The 18,990-nt window shown below is 41.6% G+C and overlaps 1 protein-coding gene across 1 annotated transcript in view; it reads right to left on the bottom strand.

The window, feature by feature from the left end:
• The window catches only part of LOC148443428 (collagen alpha-1(XXVI) chain-like), a gene marked incomplete at its 3' end in the record, with an annotated part of 638,952 nt that overhangs the window by 465,900 nt on the left and 154,062 nt on the right, over positions 1–18,990 (bottom strand). The window contains exon 2 of the mRNA XM_088462839.1: positions 3,678–3,800. Within this exon, the coding sequence (XP_088318965.1) occupies positions 3,678–3,800 (123 nt within the window). The remainder of the gene's footprint in view (positions 1–3,677; positions 3,801–18,990) is intronic.

Below are 18,990 nucleotides of genomic sequence, written 5' to 3'. Positions count from 1 at the left end.
CAAAGAAATCTATTTTCATACTTCCAAGTTCGAGTTTCTACAAAAATATCATCTACTGTATACTTAGCCATGTACAGGAAAATAAAGATAAAAAATTATGGCTCTAGGGCCAGTTTATGATGATGTATACTATTATAAATGATGTAGCTTCCTGTCAGATGCTATACAAGGTTCCGTCATCCTCTCAGTCCTGTTGGCCATGTGTATCGTAGAAGGGCCAGCGATACCATTAGGCAAACCTAGACTATTGCCTAGGGCACTAAAAGTTATGGTTTACCTCAAAACATCGACCGAGGGCCGTATTCAATTAGTTTTGCGTACGTAATAAAGTTTCGCCTGCCAGATTTTTCACCTACATCACGTATTTTAGCCGCGGAAACTTATCGTGTGCGTACCCGCTATTCGCCCTATTCAATTCCAAAAGACGCGAAAACGGCGACACGCGAAGTTAGAACAGGCAGAAAGTGTTGTCAGAATCTGAGAAATCAGCCTGAACCCCCTAAAAAGATGCAGAAACATTGGGGATCAATGTAGTAGTGCCCGATTAGCCCTAATAAAACTGTTCGGGGTACTTAAATTGGTACAATTGCCTCTAATTAGTGTCTTTGCACAAGTGGTGAAGAATGGTATTAAGCAGTTTTTTTTGGAGAATATAAGTAGTCCTGTCAAATTTGGGGTACCTGAAAATTGGTGCTGGCATATTTTAAAGTCACTAAAGTGAAATTTTAAAAAACGTGTAAAACGCACCTGATGCAAGCACCTGCAATAAAAAAAACACCGCACCCATCCTTGCAGACCCCCAAGAAGTCTATTTCGCTACTTTTTATGATTGTACCCCCACTTTGTACTTTTTCACCCCCAAATTCAAACTACTTTTTAGGGGTGTTACACACTTTTTTTTTAGGGATTTTTTTGACGCAGTTATCTTTTGGGGGCCTGTTCCAAGGGTTCTGAGTGGTTTCCCCACCTTTGCACCCCAAAATAAAAAAAAGTACTTCTTTCCTCCTGCTATTCAGAGGCGAATCTTTTTCGCCTATTACATTGCATTGACTTTCCGCGTACGCGAAAAGCGGATGGAAATGAATACGGAGATAAGTTTCCGCCTGGCAAAAAATCGCAATCGGCGATACTTTTTTGCGGATCTCGGCTTTTCGCTTCTAATTGAATATGGGCCTGAGTTGCAAAATGTCACCCATCCAGGGATTTTTATACAACTGTGGTGTTCCCACACCAAGTGTCAGCCTCTGACATGAAGGAGAAGTATCAGCGGATTATTACAAGCAGGTCCTCTAATTCTGTGTTACACTGGGAGTGTGTTGTTTCGCTATAATATACCAACCACGTACCACACTCCTAGTTGAGGGCAATAGGAGAATGGAGGGAAGGGGGCTAATACTATGTCCAAAGCTTGCCGAGACCCTGTATCATTATATTCTATTTCATTGTTTAACTTTTGTCTGAATTATTCAGTTATTATTGCTAACCATCCTTAGTTGCCCTTCTGAAACTTTCAGAGTTTCTCATGCTATCCAAGCCTGGGAGAGAGAGAGAGAGAGAGATTAGCTTTCTGTTTTGGTCCCCCACCTGGCCAGGTACAGTTGCGGACAAGTGACCACGCAAGCACTTCTAATGGTCCGAGCTTAATTGCCTCCATTTTGCTTAACTCTGCTTGGCACAGGGTTAATAGGACGTGAGACATTGCATACTATGTATGCAACATGCATGCTGCCTTGAGGGCCAAAAGCAGTGGCAGATTATATATTATTTAGCACAGTTGGGGAATCTGCTCTCATTAGAAATAAATAATCTGCCACTGCTTCGAACTCCAAGACTGGCCTATGTACTTTGTATCCGCTTCTCTCTTCTCTCTTCCTGCTGTATTCATGAATCATAATCCCTCTGTACGATACTTTAGTCATACAGTATAGTCTTCTAATCTAAGTGTCCTTTACATTTACTGTACAGTATGTGAGTTCCTGCCCAGGGGTTCTATTCCCAAATTACTGATCAGCAATGCCTTGCTCACCATTATAATGATAAACAAGTGAGGCTTACATTTTCATGGCTGACAAAATTTAAACCTGGAAAACTGGAACAAATTAGGCTACATCCCAAGGGCTCTATTTATTATCATTATTTTTACTAAAATAAAGTGAAAAGGGGTGTTTTCACACCCTTTTCACATTATTTTAGTACCATCTACAGTTAGTAAAGGGCAATTGGAGTAGAATTCGTAAAATTCTACTCCAACCCCTAAGTATCACTTATTTTTAGCAAGCAGATCGCATTTCCCATAATTGTAATGGGAAATGCAATCTGTGTGCATGTTACTAAAAATAAATTGTGAAAAAATACTGGGGAAAGCCCTGTGATAATAACGCCACCTGGAGGTGGCGTTATCCAGGGTCTCCCCCGGTTACCGAACTCCTGCTCCGCTCTGACGGGGACAGCAGAGCCGGGAGCTGGCCCCAGTAATCAGCTGTGTGGTCTAAACAGACCACACGCTGATTCACTGTAAAAAAAAAGTAAAAAAACCCAACAAACTTACCTGACTCCAGGGACCGGTGGTCGGGGCTCTGGTGATGTCCTCCTTCCGGTCAGCTGGTCTCCCATGCTGCACTGCGGCCCGGTCGTCACCTGACAGGGTACCAGTGCAGTATGGGATGTCAGCTGACCGGAGGACATGGAGGACATCACCGGAGCCCGGATCATGCAGGTAAGTGTAATTAAGGGAGACGGGGAGTCGTGGGGAAGGGGGAGGAAGAGGGTGTTGCGAGGGGTCCGTGATCGCCGGGGGCGGGGATTAGCAACGTGCGGGGCTTAGCACCAGTGGGGGGGTAGCAGCGGTGGCTGGTCAGTGCATGTGTGGGGCACTTGTCATGGGTTTCTTTTGTTAAAATACCGTGACTAGAGTGTGGAGGGAATTCGCAGTGACAGAGCTTTGTCACAAGCTCTGTCCCTGCAAGGGATTTGTAGTAAATCCCTGTGATATTGCCTGAATTAGCAATGCGAATTCAGTCAAAAATATCACACTACAATGTGCATTACAAATGCGGATTGTAGTAAATAGACCCCAAGTCACCAAAAACAATCACCGCATCAACCCAAACCATGACTCAATGCAACCAATGACAAGCATTTCTTCTAAAGTTCTAACCTTTAAAAAAGTAGTCTATGCCCCTATATGGTGACATTCAAATTGTATAAATTCAACAATACCTTAATATCTTATCTGCTTGTAAGTCAAGCTACACACACATTTTTAGAGCTATATTTACCTCAAACTTCAACTTTATTCTACAGTTTGTAGAGACCCTGGGACCAGGCCATAACCAGTTGCTATCATGCACACGCACATATGTAATTTAGGTAAGGACAGGAACTTACTATTTATTATTACTATTCTCAACAAATATAAACTGTTTAAATATATGATATATGCTGCTACAAATAAAACATAATGAAAAAAATCAGGGGTTAGTGACATCTCTTAAAATTTACAAGTCTGTGTACATATGTGTTATAGGAATCTCAGGCTTTCATGGATGATACAATATGTAATTATTCTTTATTTTCATATAAAATATGAATGTAGGTTCCAACAGATGAAAATCCAGCCAACCGTTAATACTTTAGTTTTTGAGGAAGTAATTATTTTGCAGATATGTTTACTATACCTCACAAGATTTGTACAAGGTCCCGGCCATCTGCAACTCTGGTATACTCTCTGAACCACGGTCTCAGATCCATTTTGTACTTGGCAGGTAACTGTTTTTGTTACTGTGAATTGACACCAGTTTCTGTTAAAAGATAACAAAAAACATCTTTTGGGTTTTGAGAACAAAAACATGTTTAATTTTCTTGTGATCTAAGGAGCTCATTCAGACCCGTTTGCTAGGCTGCGCTCGTTCGCTGCCATAAGGAACAAAAATATGCAAATTATGTGATCACACACTAAGGTATGAGGATGCCTCCTATGTCTGAACGTGCAATCGCCGGATGAAGTCAGACGCCCACCAGCCAGGAGTAAAGACACCCACTTTCAGACGTTATCTTGAGGAAGTTATGAAAACATTGGTACCATCGGGCGACATCGAACCACCACGCAGTGCTTAAGGTAGACTCTAGGCTACCGCAAGCCCTGCGAACACCGCTGCCTTTATTTCTCTTGTATGATGCGTATACTGACGCTACGTGTTAATTATTCACACCCTTAAGTTGGTGTAAAATCGCCCAGCCACGCCTGTGCTAGTGCAAGCACACCCCGTTTACACAGACTTGCCCCAGTCACAACCCACAGACGCCCCGTTCTGTCATTCAAACTAGCACTCTGGCAATAAGCAGAGAGCAATCGTCTCCCGATCACAGTGACTGGTTCCCGCACGTTCACTGCGATTTATATGCATGCGCAGTTTGCAACAATCGTCCGGCTGCGAGCGATCGCAGCCTAGCGAATGGGTCTGAATCAAGCCCTAAGTTTTGAACAACCAGTAAAAAAACAAAAAAACAAAAACAGGTATGCAGTCAGAAAGTCTACATTCAGAATGCCGACATGATTTGAATGTCGACATGTACAGAATGTCGTAATTCATCATTTCGACATTTACAATGTCGACACTAATATAATATCAACATTATCATTAGACAGAAAGAGATTGATCCCAGCACAGGATAAAACACTGTTGAAGATGGAGAGTGGGACTGCACAGACTCCATATTGGAATCTTCATTCTCTTACCATGATGGCTGCCAAACCTATTACTACGCATGCACGGAGCCATCAGTGATAAAACACCACAGTGGGAGACGCAAGTCTTCCAATTAGCTCTGTCAGACCTGACAGTTTACTGACTCCACACTGCTTTACAGAGAGCCTGCACCACTACCCACTACCCATTTACACTCACCGGCTGGTGAGCTATGTGACACCCCACTCCGCTCCACATAACCAGTGTGTATAACTGTGAGAACGGCTGTACTGCATCTACCATCCACTGGTTAAGCATTTGGGCTGGTTGTTTTCTCAGGGGATCTGCTGGTGTGTACATCAACCCTACCACACCAACCTGTACACATTCCAACAAAAACTACCTAACGCATTAATATATCTAACAACATCATAATAAAGTTATGAAGGTGCACCCTGAAGTAGACGTACAATGGAAAAGCAGAAAAGAAGACTTGAATAGTGGGGCATACACTCACAGGTACAGATTAACAGATTAATATATCCTTTATTAAACACTTGGATTTACGAGTACAAACAAACATTCAAATAATTGGGATTGCTACTGGGCCACCTGGTTAACTGGACCTGGACATACTGCATGCCAGGTCAGGAGCGTCCACATGTCCCTGGGTAATTAGCTCTAGAAATAGATGTATAAAAATGTAATTGGCAAAGACAACAATAGGGTAGGCAAAATATGGGGATGTGAGTGAGGATAAATATAGCGAAAAAATAAACACACAGTTTAAAATAGCACCATGCACACAATGGAACATATTTGAGTGGAGAATCTGCTGATTGATCCAATCCTGACCAGATATGCAAACACAGATAAATTATGCAGAGCAGTCTGCTGATAATAGAGTAATAAGGTAAAGATGTACAGATGATATTTATACAAGGTACTACCAGTGCACTGTAATTATGGCAAGTTTATATAGCCAATGAATGATTCATCAATAACCACATGTAATCTGTCAATGTAATTAGTATAGATTGCGAAGGTCAAAAATATAGTTTATAAATAGACATCCAATTGTTAAATCACTGCTTGACCTCACATAACTATAAACAGATAATGCAGCTCTATAACAGACAATATCCAATGGAGAGGTACAGTATCATATGCAGGAAGGCCTGCCACAGTTTTGCTATCAGAAAGTGCTAAAACTGTGGCAAGGCATGCTGGGACTTTTAGTTTCACAACAGGTGGAGAGCCACAAGTTGGCCAGGCTTGGTATAGACAGGGCCGGATCAAGGCTTGAGGGGGCCCTGGGGCAACTAAATTGTGGGGGCCCCCAAAAAGCCACAATGAGCCTACCACCCCCATACCCCCCTCTCCCTCCACAAGGAGCCTACCCTTACCCATCTTGATTACTTACCTTCTGGCTCTGTTTTGTGAATGCAGCAGCAGAGTCAGCGCTGCTGCATAGAGCTCAGAGCGGCTCCTGAGCATACTTGCCGACTATCTGGCTGCCCCTTCCAGGAGGGAGCAGCCAGATCGGCTTGACTGGGGGGGCGTGGCCAGTCAGGTGACAAGAGTTTGCGGGCGGGACGGGGGTGGAGCCACGCGGTCGCATAATTTTGGCCCCGCCCCCGCTACACACTGCCGATATTCCAGGCAGTGTGAAGCAGGGGGTGGGGCCAAAATGACGCGATTCGGTGTGAATCGCGTCACAGGTCCCCCTGCTGCCGGGGATTTTCTTGTAATTGCGGTGGGGAGCAGGAGGGGTCGGCAGCTGCCGGGAGATTTGCCTGCCTTTCTGGGAGGTCGGGAGCGGCACCCGATTTTCGGGAGGCTCCCGACCAAATCGGGAGGGTAGGCAAGTATGCTCCTTAGGCACGACATCAGTGATCAGGGTCAGACATGATGATGTGTCACGTGACACTGATGGGGGAACTCGGGAGCCTCTCTGCGCTCTATGTGGCAGCGCTGACTGTGCAGCTGCATTCACAACACAAATCAGCGGCAGCTCAGGCCCCATCTGAGAACAGGTGCACCTGGACACCTGTTCTCGGCAGGGTCACACCAACCCTGTGTAGGCGGGGCAAATGCAGGATTTTCTGTTTTTTTTCTCTGCATGTATATATATATATATATATATGTATTTAAAAAATTTATTCTGCTAGTAGAATGAATATATGTATGTTTGATGATGATTTTTTGATATAATTCCTCTTTTTTTATATTATATTGTGCAATATATTAATAAGTGCAATAGAGTCGAGTTTACATCATATCGAGGTTGATTAATAAGGCTCGCATAGAGACTATATGCTAATGAGCCAGCCGGGACTATAAAGAGTTCTTGATGGATGGTTGTGACACACCCCTTGATGAAGTCCGTTTGATGACGAAACGCGTTGGACGTGGACTCTGGGACGTAGATGTGGTGACGTCAGACGTTGTCTTTCCAGTGCCCGAGACTGTGGTCCGGTGTGACTTTTTTGGTGCAGGCACGGATGTATGTCCAGAGACGGGAGACGGACCGTTACACTATCCGGAAGTGTCGGAACAGACCCCCGGGATCCATTAACGTTACCTGCGGTTACTTTTGTTGATGTAAGTGAGCTACACTTTGTATTATTAAAATTCTGTATATACACTCACTAGTGCGCCCTCTGCTGTTTTTCTCTTTTATATGTTCCTGATACACCTGTGGTAAGGTGTCGATTGGAGAGGCTGCAATACATCCTTATTTGTTGGAAAAAGACTGCTTTATCTGAACTTTTAGAGACTGTGGCGCATGCTGATGTATGTATTATGTGTAAAACCAATGTTTGAAGTTTGCTGCCTATGTTTTTAAGACTGTATTTTTTGTTTAGTATACTTGTTATTTGTAATATTTTCTTACTCCCATTGGGCACTTGTGTGTACAACTAATAATGAGTAATAGAAATACTGATAGGATCAGAAGATTTGAGGAATGTTATAAACGATTTGATGAATCTGTGGATAACAGAATCCGCGGGAGCGGACTGGAGAAAAATGATTTAGATTTAGACTCTATTTGTACGCAATTAGATAAATTATGCATAAAAGAAATTAAATTAAGTTGGGAGATTACAACATTAGAAAAATATTTAGAAGTTAATAGAGTACCAAGAGGTTTGAGAATTATAAAAAACCCTACGTTTGGTAATGAAAGAAAAGAGTTTCTTGATACATGGAATCAGGTGTTAGAGAATTGCTCATTGGATCTAATGAAGCTAATTGTCCGAGAAAGAAAAAGAGAGTTATCTGATTTGGATTCAGAGTTAATGGCCTTTGACGCTAAAATTGAATTGGTCAAAGGAATGGAGGAGTTTAAAGAACTAAAATTACTAAGTGAGAAAAAGATAAAAAAATTAGAAGATGAGATTATTGAGACAAAAGTAAAGAAATTTCAACGTGATTTGATGGATTATAAAAATGGAAATGTAAGAAACTGGTCAGCTAGTAGAAGATACATGGATTTTGCAAAGAATTATGGCAACAATAGAGGTGATATGAGAAATAAGGGAGAATACAGTTTTGGATCAAAAAATGAAAATATTCCCTGGCAAAAAGTTACGTCTAAAAGATCGAGACTAGATGAAAATAGGAGAATGGAAGTTCCCACCTTCAATAGATATGATTCGCTTAGATCACCTTTAGTGAGAAATAAAAAGATGTTTTTTCAGAAGGATTTGGATTGGAGAGAGAGGAAGAAACGTATGGAAGGTTATTGGATACAGAGTCCCAATTTAGGAAAGAAAAGAAAAGGGTCAGATGTAGGAGAGGAAAGAGAGGTAGAGGGAAAAGGAAAAATCAGAAGATCGAATCAACTTTAAGTACCAGTATTTTTAACCTCTCAGATACCAAATTGAATAAAAATGAGGTGGAATTATTATCTAAAGGTTTATCTTTTGCCCCTAATAATAACCCAAATGGTTTTGAATTATTCATAGACACGAATAAATTTATTAGAACATTGACGCTAAAAAGGCATTTTCTGAAAAATGGTAGTGATACAGATAATGTTGTTATAATTAAAGATGAGAATTGTACTGGCCTGAAGGCTAAATCTATATATTATCCCATTGAGTCAAGAGGCAGTTATATAGATACTTACTCAAGTCTTATTAAAAAGGACCTTGATATATTGTGTAAAGAGGAGTCAATGAGAAAGGATAATTTAAAACAAGGAGAAAGAATAGCATTAAAATCTTTGGAGAAAAATAAAGAAATAATTATTAAAATGGCCGACAAGGGAGGAGGGGTGGTTGTTTTAAATAGAAAGGATTATATGGAGGAAGCATTTCGGCTTCTTAATGATACAGAAACCTATGAGAAATTGGATAAAGATCCGAGTGAAAAAATAGTGAATGAAATAAAAAATTTATTGGACATAGGTGTAATAAATAAATCTATTACGAAAGATGAATATCATTATATTTTTAACCAATATCCAAGAATAGCTATATTTTATATACTACCTAAAATCCACAAAAAGATGGAAAAAACCCCTGGGCGACCCATAATATCTGGGATAGATTCGACTACCTGTTATCTTTCTGAATTTGTGGATTTTTATCTAAAGAAGTATGTAGTAAGTTTAAAATCATATATTAAGGACTCTACACATATTTTAAAATTATTAGAGTCTTTTGAATGGAAAAGTGATTATAACTGGTGTACAATAGACATTGAGGCTCTGTATACCAGTATTCCGCACGACCTTGGTCTAGGAGCCATAAAATATTATTTAGAGAAAGATATTAACCTTAATAGGGATAAAAAAGTATTTATTTTAACTTGTATAGAGTATATTTTAAAAAATAACTATTTCTAATTTCAAGGACAATATTATAATCAGCGCTGCTGGACAGCGATGGGTACACCGTACGCACCTAGTTTCGCTAATTTGTACTTAGGTCAATGGGAAACAAATGTGATAGAAGTGAATAATACTTTTTCAGAACATATAAAGTTTTTTAAAAGGTATATAGACGATGTGCTTATAATTTGGCAGGGCAAAAAAGACACCTTTATTGAGTTCATGGAATTTTTGAATAAGAACCAATATAATTTGAGGTTCACTTATAACTTTCAGAAGGAGAGAATTGAATTCTTGGATATAGTATTGGAGACAACTAATTGGGAGAGAGAAGGTTGTATTAATTCATTCACTCATATTAAAAAAGTAGACAGCAACAGTTATGTTCATTTCAAGAGCTGCCATTTAAAGAAATGGGTTACAAATATACCCTACTCACAGTTTATACGAGTTAGGAGAAATTGTGTATCGATTGATAAATATGAAGAACAGGCTGACATTTATAGCCAACGTTTTCTGGAGAGAGAGTATCCCCCAGAATTGATCAAAAAAAGCAGAGAAAAGGCTAAGAATCTTCAAAGAACGGATTTGCTACAGTATAATAAGAGAAGTGATTTTACTGACAAACAATTTGTTCCGTTTATTACTACTTACTGCACCAAGAGCAGAGAAATAAAAGAAGTACTAGAGAAACATTGGGATGTTCTTAAGTTAGATCCCTTTTTAAAGGATATACTCCCGATTAAACCACAAGTAGTTTTTAGGCGAGCAAAGACTCTCAAAAATATGTTAGCACCAAGTCATCTACCAAGATTAAAGGAACAGAATTGGTTAAATAAGGGAAAGGGTTTTTTTCCTTGCAATAAATGTAAAGTTTGTAAATACTCTAGTAAAGAGAGATTGAAGATTTGGGATACTAAAAACAAGAAATCTTGGGATATAAAAAGTTTTATGACCTGTCAGACGTGTTGTGTGATCTACATGCTTGAATGTAAATGCGGTAAACGCTATATAGGGAGAACTAAACGCATGTTGAAATTGAGGATTTTAGAGCATACTAGAAATATCCAGAATAAATTGAAGAATCACAGTGTTCCGCGGCACTTCTTGGAATGCTGTGGATCTGATTTAGGTAATTTTTCATTTAAGGCAATAGAACATGTAGTTATGGATGATAGGGGTGGCAATCTTTTGAAACAACTTGCCAGAAGAGAGACCTTCTGCATATATACTCTGAACACACTTGCCCCCTTTGGATTAAATGAAAATTATGATATATTTCCATTTTTAAAATAATTTATTTATATTGGGTGCTTTGTGTGTGCGCCGCATCATGAATGTTATACACTTTGGGAGGAGGCTGTAGTTGGATTGCGGATCCCTGTCTCTTCCTTTAAGAGTGTGTGGGGTTCAGATGTGAGCTGCATTGAAAGCACTAAATTGATTGATTTAACTTTAAAAGTATTAAAGTTTTTTATTAAAAATGTATTTAAAAAATGTATTCTGCTAGTAGAATGTATATATTTATGTTTGATGATGATTTTTTGATATAATTCCTCTTTTTTTATATTATATTGTGCAATATATTAATAAGTGCAATAGAGTCGAGTTTACATCATATCGAGGTTGATTAATAAGGCTTGCATAGAGGCTATATGCTAATGAGCCAGCCGGGACTATAAAGAGTTCTTGATGGATGGTTGTGACACACCCCTTGATGAAGTCCGTTTGATGACGAAACGCGTTGGGCGTGGCCTCTGGGACGTAGACGTGGTGACGTCAGACGTTGTCTTTCCAGTGCCCGAGACTGTGGTCCGGTGTGACTTTTTTGGTGCAGGCACGGATGTGTGTCCAGTGATGGGAGACGGACCGTTACGCTATCCGGAAGTGTCGGAACGGACCCCCGGGATCCATTAACGTTACCTGCGGTTACTTTTGTTGATGTAAGTGAGCTACACTTTGTATTATTAAAATTCTGTATATACACTCACTAGTGCGCCCTCCGCTGTTTTTCTCTCTTATATATATATATATATATATATATATATATATATATATATATACTGTATATATATATATATACTGTATATATATATATATATACTAGGGGTGTGCACCGGCCACTTTTCGTGTTTTGTGTTTTGGTTTTGGATCTGGATCTTTCTTCGTGTTTTGGATCTGGATTGGATTTGCCAAAACCACCCTTCCGTGTTTTGGGTTCTGGGTTTTGTGTTTTGGATCTGTATTTTTTTTTTAAAAAGCATTAAAAACAGCTAAAATCACAGAATTTGTGTTTTTCTGCTCCTATGCTATTATTAACCTCAATAACCTTAATTTCCACTCATTTCCAGTCTATTCTGAACACCTCACACCTCACAATAGTGTTTTTATATCCAAAAGGTTGCACCGAGGTAGCTGGATGACTATGCTAAGAGATACGAGTGGGCGGCACAAACACGTGGTCCATCTAGGAGTGACACTGCAGTGGCAGACAGGATGGCAGTTTGAAAAACTAGGCCCCAAACAGTACAAAATTCAAAGAAAAAAAAGAAGTGCAAGATGGAATTGTCCTTGGGCCCTCCCACCCACCCTTATGTTGTATAAACAGGACATGTACACTTTAACAAACCAAACATTTCAGCGCCAGGGTTTGCCACACGACTGTGGCTGAAATGATTGGTTCGTTTGGGCCCCCACAAAACAAGCTGGCAATTAATCTGTCCCTGCACAAACTGGCTCTACGGAGGCAAGATGTCGTCCTCATCCTCCTCATCCACCGATTCCTCACCCTCTTCAGTGTTGTGTACATCCTCATCCTCACAGAGTATTAATTCATCCCCGCTGGAATCCACAACCAAAGGTCCCTCTGTACGTTCAGGAGGCTGGTCTCCCTGGAAGAGTTGATAATTCATTTTATGAACATCATCTTCTCCACATTTTGTGGAAGCAACCTCCTACGCCTTTCGCTGACAAGGTTCCCGGCTGCACTAAACACTCTTTCGGAGTACACACTGGAGGGGGGGCAACTCAGGTAAAATAGAGCCAGTTTGTACAGAGACCTCCAAATTGCTTCTTTTTCCTGCCAGTACAGGTACGGACTGTCTGACAAGCCTACTTGGATGTTGTCACCGATGTAATCCTTTAACAGACAGACGCATACTTGTCGCTGCTGCTTTAAGGATGCAGGTGCGGCTACAGCCCACACATTTCACAAAGACAGAAAAAAAAAGAAGAATATTTTTATTGTTTGTGGAGCGCACTTTGAGGGTTACACCACCCTTTAACAGACAGACGCACGCTTGTCGCTGCTGCTTTGAGGATGCAAGTGCGGCTACAGCCCACACAATTGACAAAGACAGAAAAGAAAATAAGAATATTTTTATTGTTTGTGGAGCGCACTTTGAGGGTTACACCACCCTTTAACAGACAGACGCACGCTTGTCGCTGCTGCTTTAAGGATGCAGGTGTGGCTACAGCCCACACATTTCACAAAGACAGAAAAAAAAATAAGAATTTTTTTATTGTTTGTGGAGCGCACTTTGAGGGTTACACCACCCTTTAACAGACAGACGCACACTTGTCGCTGCTGTATTGAGGACAGTATCTTATGCAGTGACAGTAGACTTGTCAGAAATTGTTGGCACGTCCTTCAGTCCGGACCAGATGTCCAAAACGGCCCTTGACTTATGACACAGGCGCACGCTTGACGCTGCTACTGTGTTGATGCATGTGCGGCTACATTGCACACAAACACATAAAAAAATAGTTTTTTATTTTTAGGAGCACTTTGAGGGTTACACCACCCTTTAACATACAGACGCACGCTTGTCGCTGCTGCTTTGAGGATGCAAGTGCGGCTACAGCTTACACATTTCACAAAGACAGAAAAAAAAAGAAGAATATTTTTATTGTTTGTGGAGCGCACTTTGAGGGTTACACCACCCTTTAACAGACAGACGCACGCTTGTCGCTGCTGCTTTGAGGATGCAAGTGCGGCTACAGCCCACACATTTCACAAAGACAGAAAAAAAAAGAAGAATATTTTTATTGTTTGTGGAGCGCACTTTGAGGGTTACACCACCCTTTAACAGACAGACGCACACTTGTCGCTGCTGTATTGAGGACAGTATCTTATGCAGTGACAGTAGACTTGTCAGAAATTGTTGACACGTCCTTCAGTCCGGACCAGATGTCCAATCCGGCCCTTGACTTATGACACAGGCGCACGCTTGACGCTGCTACTGTGTTGATGCATGTGCGGCTACATTGCACACAAACACATAAAAAAATAGTTTTTTATTTTTAGGAGCACTTTGAGGGTTACACCACCCTTTAACATACAGACGCACGCTTGTCGCTGCTGCTTTGAGGATGCAAGTGCGGCTACAGCTTACACATTTCACAAAGACAGAAAAAAAAAGAAGAATATTTTTATTGTTTGTGGAGCGCACTTTGAGGGTTACACCACCCTTTAACAGACAGACGCACGCTTGTCGCTGCTGCTTTGAGGATGCAAGTGCGGCTACAGCCCACACATTTCACAAAGACAGAAAAAAAAAGAAGAATATTTTTATTGTTTGTGGAGCGCACTTTGTGGGTTACACCACCCTTTAACAGACAGACGCATGCTTGTCGCTGCAGCTTTGAGGATGCAAGTGCGGCTACAGCCCACACAATTCACAAAGACAGAAAAAAAAGAAGAATATTTTTATTGTTTGTGGAGCGCACTTTGAGGGTTACACCACCCTTTAACAGATAGACGCACACTTGTCACTGCTGCTTTGAGGATGCAAGTGCGGCTACAGCCCACACATTTCACAAAGACAGAAAAAAAAAAAAGAATATTTTTATTGTTTGTGGAGCGCACTTTGAGGGTTACACCACCCTTTAACAGACAGACGCACGCTTGTCGCTGCTGCTTTGAGGATGCAAGTGCGGCTACTGCCCACACAATTCACAAAGACAGAAAAGAAAAGAAGAATATATTTATTGTTTGTGGAGCGCACTTTGAGGGTTACACCACCCTTTAACAGACAGACGCACGAGCGTCGCTGCTGCTTTAAGGATGCAGGTGCGGCTACAGCCCACACATTTCACAAAGACAGAAAAAAAAATAAGAATTTTTTTATTGTTTGTGGAGCGCACTTTGAGGGTTACACCACCCTTTGACAGACAGACACACGCTTGTCGCTGCTGCTTTGAGGATGCAAGTGCGGCTACAGCCCACACAATTCACAAAGACAGAAAAAAAAATAAGAATTTTTTTATTGTTTGTGGAGCGCACTTTGAGGGTTACACCACCCTTTAATAGACAGACGCACGCTTGTTGCTGCTGCTTTAAGGATGCAAGTGCGGACACAGCCCACACAATTCACAAAGACAGAAAAAAAAGAAGAATATTTTTATTGTTTGTGGAGCGCACTTTGATGGTTACACCACCCTTTAACAGACAGACGCACGCTTGTCGCTGCTGCTTTAAGGATGCAGGTGCGGCAACAGCCCACACATTTCACAAAGACAGAAAAAAAAAGAATATTTTTATTGTTTGTGGAGCGCACTTTGAGGGTTACACCACCCTTTAATAGACAGACGCACGCTTGTCGCTGCTGCTTTAAGGATGCAGGTGTGGCTACAGCCCACACATTTCACAAAGACAGAAAAAAAAATAAGAATTTTTTTATTGTTTGTGGAGCGCACTTTGAGGGTTACACCACCCTTTAACAGACAGACGCACACTTGTCGCTGCTGCTTTGAGGACAGTATCTTATGCAGTGACAGTAGACTTGTCATAAATTGTTGGCACGTCCTTCAGTCCGGACCAGATGTCCAAACCGGCCCTTGACTTATGACACAGACGCACGCTTGATGCTGCTACTGTGTTGATGCATGTGCGGCTACATCGCACACAAACACATAAAAAAATAGTTTTTTATTTTTTGGAGCACTTTGAGGGTTACACCAACCTTTAACAGACAGACGCACACTTGTCGCTGCTGCTTTGAGGACAGTATCATATGCAGTGACAGTAGACTTGTCATAAATTGTTGGCACGTTCTTCAGTCCGGACCAGATGTCCAAACCGGCCCTTGACTTATGACACAGACGCACGCTTGATGCTGCTACTGTGTTGATGCATGTGCGGCTACATCGCACACAAACACATAAAAAAATAGTTTTTTATTTTTTGGAGCACTTTGAGGGTTACACCACCCTTTAACAGACAGACGCACGCTTGTCGCTGCTGCTTTGAGGATGCAAGTGCGGCTACAGCCCACACAATTCACAATGACAGAAAAAAAAGAAGAATATTTTTATTGTTTGTGGAGCGCACTTTGAGGGTTACACCACCCTTTAACAGACAGACGCATGCTTGTCGCTGCTGCTTTGAGGATGCAAGTGCGGCGACAGCCCACACAATTCACAAAGACAGAAAAAAAAAGAAGAATATTTTTATTATTTGTGGAGCGCACTTTGAGGGTTACACCACCCTTTAACAGACAGACGCACGCTTGTCGCTGCTGCTTTGAGGATGCAAGTGCGGATACAGCCCACACAATTCACAAAGACAGAAAAGAAAATAAGAATATTTTTATTGTTTGTGGAGCGCACTTTGAGGGTTACACCACCCTTTAACAGGCAGACGCACGCTTGTCACTGCTGCTTTGAGGATGCAAGTGCAGCTACAGCCCACACATTTCACAAAGACAGAAAAAAATAAGAATTTTATTATTGTTTGTGGAGCGCACTTTGAGGGTTACACCACCCTTTAACAGACAGACGCATGCTTGTCGCTGCTGCTTTAAGGATGCAAGTGCGGCTACAGCCCACACAATTCACAAAGACAGAAAAAAAAGAAGAATATTTTTATTGTTTGTGGAGTGCACTTTGATGGTTACACCACCCTTTAACAGACAGACGCATGCTTGTTGCTGCTGCTTTAAGGATGCAGGTGCGGCTACAGCCCACACATTTCACAAAGACAGAAAAAAAAGAAGAATATTTGTATTGTTTGTGGAGCGCACTTTGAGGGTTACACCACCCTTTAACAGACAGACGCACGCTTGTCGCTGCTGCTTTAAGGATGCAGGTGCGGCTACAGCCCACACATTTCACAAAGACAGAAAAAAAATAAGAACATTTTTATTGTTTGTGGAGAGCACTTTGAGGGTTACACCACCCTTTAACAGACAGACGCACGCTTGTCACTGCTGCTTTAAGGATGCAGGTGTGGCTACAGCCCACACAATTCACAAAGACAGAAAAAAAAATAAGAATTTTTTTATTGTTTGTGGAGCGCACTTTGAGGGTTACACCACCCTTTAACAGACAGTCGCACACTTGTCGCTGCTGCTTTAAGGATGCAGGTGTGGCTACAGCCCACACATTTCACAAAGACAGAAAAAAAAATAAGAATTTTTTTATTGTTTGTGGAGCGCACTTTGAGGGTTACACCACCCTTTAACAGACAGACGCACACTTGTCGCTGCTGTTTTGAGGACAGTATCATATGCAATGACAGTAGACTTGTCATAAATTGTTGGCACGTCCTTCAGTCCGGACCAGATGTCCAAACCGGCCCTTGACTTATGACACAGACGCACGCTTGACGCTGCTACTGTGTTGATGCATGTGCGGCTACATTGCACACAAACACATAAAAAATAGTTTTTTATTTTTTGGAGCACTTTGAGGGTTACACCACCCTTTAACAGACAGACGCACGCTTGTCGCTGCTGCTTTGAGGATGCAAGTGCGGCTACAGCCCACACAATTCACAAAGACAGAAAAAAAAAGAAGAATATTTTTATTGTTTGTGGAGCGCACTTTGAGGGTTACACCACCCTTTAACAGACAGACGCACGCTTGTCGCTGCTGGTTTGAGGATGCAAGTGCGGCGACAGCCCACACAATTCACAAAGACAGAAAAAAAAAGAAGAATTTTTTTATTGTTTGTGGAGCGCACTTTGAGGGTTACACCAGCCTTTAACAGACAGATGCACGCTTGTCGCTGCTGCTTTGAGGATGCAAGTGCGGATACAGCCCACACAATTCACAAAGACAGAAAAGAAAAGAAGAATATTTTTATTGTTTGTGGAGCGCACTTTGAGGGTTACACCACCCTTTAACAGGCAGACGCACGCTTGTCACTGCTGCTTTGAGGATGCAAGTGCGGCTACAGCCCACACATTTCACAAAGACAGAAAAAAAATAAGAATTTTATTATTGTTTGTGGAGCGCACTTTGAGGGTTACACCACCCTTTAACAGACAGACGCATGCTTGTCGCTGCTGCTTTAAGGATGCAAGTGCGGCTACAGCCCACACAATTCACAAAGACAGAAAAAAAAGAAGAATATTTTTATTGTTTGTGGAGTGCACTTTGATGGTTACACCATCCTTTAACAGACAGACGCACGCTTGTTGCTGCTGCTTTAAGGATGCAGGTGCGGCTACAGCCCACACATTTCACAAAGACAGAAAAAAAAGAAGAATATTTGTATTGTTTGTGGAGCGCACTTTGAGGGTTACACCACCCTTTAACAGACAGACGCACGCTTGTCGCTGCTGCTTTAAGGATGCAGGTGCGGCTACAGCCCACACATTTCACAAAGACAGAAAAAAAATAAGAACATTTTTATTGTTTGTGGAGAGCACTTTGAGGGTTACACCACCCTTTAACAGACAGACGCACGCTTGTCACTGCTGCTTTAAGGATGCAGGTGTGGCTACAGCCCACACAATTCACAAAGACAGAAAAAAAAATAAGAATTTTTTTATTGTTTGTGGAGCGCACTTTGAGGGTTACACCACCCTTTAACAGACAGTCGCACACTTGTCGCTGCTGCTTTGAGGACAGTATCATATGCAGTGACAGTAGACTTGTCAGAAATTCTTGGCATGTCCTTCAGTCCGGACCAGATGTCCAAACTGGCCCTTGACTTATGACACAGGCGCACGCTTTACACTGCTACTGTGTTGATGCATGTGCGGCTACATCGCACACAAGTCACAAACACATAACAAAATAGTTTTTTACTTTTTGATGCACTTTGAGGGTTACACCACCCTTTAACAGACAGACGCACGCTTGTCGCTGCTGCTTTGAGGATGCAGGTGGAATCTAGACGGGATTTGGAACCGGGGACACACTACCTCCATCAATTGTCTAAATCCCACGGCACTAATGGTGGATACCAGATGCACGTCTAACACCAACATAGCAGTCAAGGCCTCAGTTATACGTTTTGCTTCAGGATGACTGCTGTCGTACTTCATCCTCATCGCTAGGGACTGTTGGAGGATCAATTGTTTAGTAAAAGTAGTGGTGTTCCTACTTCCTCTCTGGGATGATGAACAACTCCCAGCAGCAGCAACAGCACTAGGAGGAAGTGGTTCTTGATCTTTCCCTATTTTATTTTTATCGGAGAAAGTTTGGTCCTCCATTTATGTTATATTGATATAT

Source organism: Taudactylus pleione, unplaced genomic scaffold (genome assembly GCF_031769625.1).
Source record: "Taudactylus pleione unplaced genomic scaffold, aTauple2 ptg001272l, whole genome shotgun sequence".
Classification (NCBI taxonomy): domain Eukaryota; kingdom Metazoa; phylum Chordata; class Amphibia; order Anura; family Myobatrachidae; genus Taudactylus; species Taudactylus pleione.
This window is presented reverse-complemented; position numbering and strand designations above follow the sequence as displayed.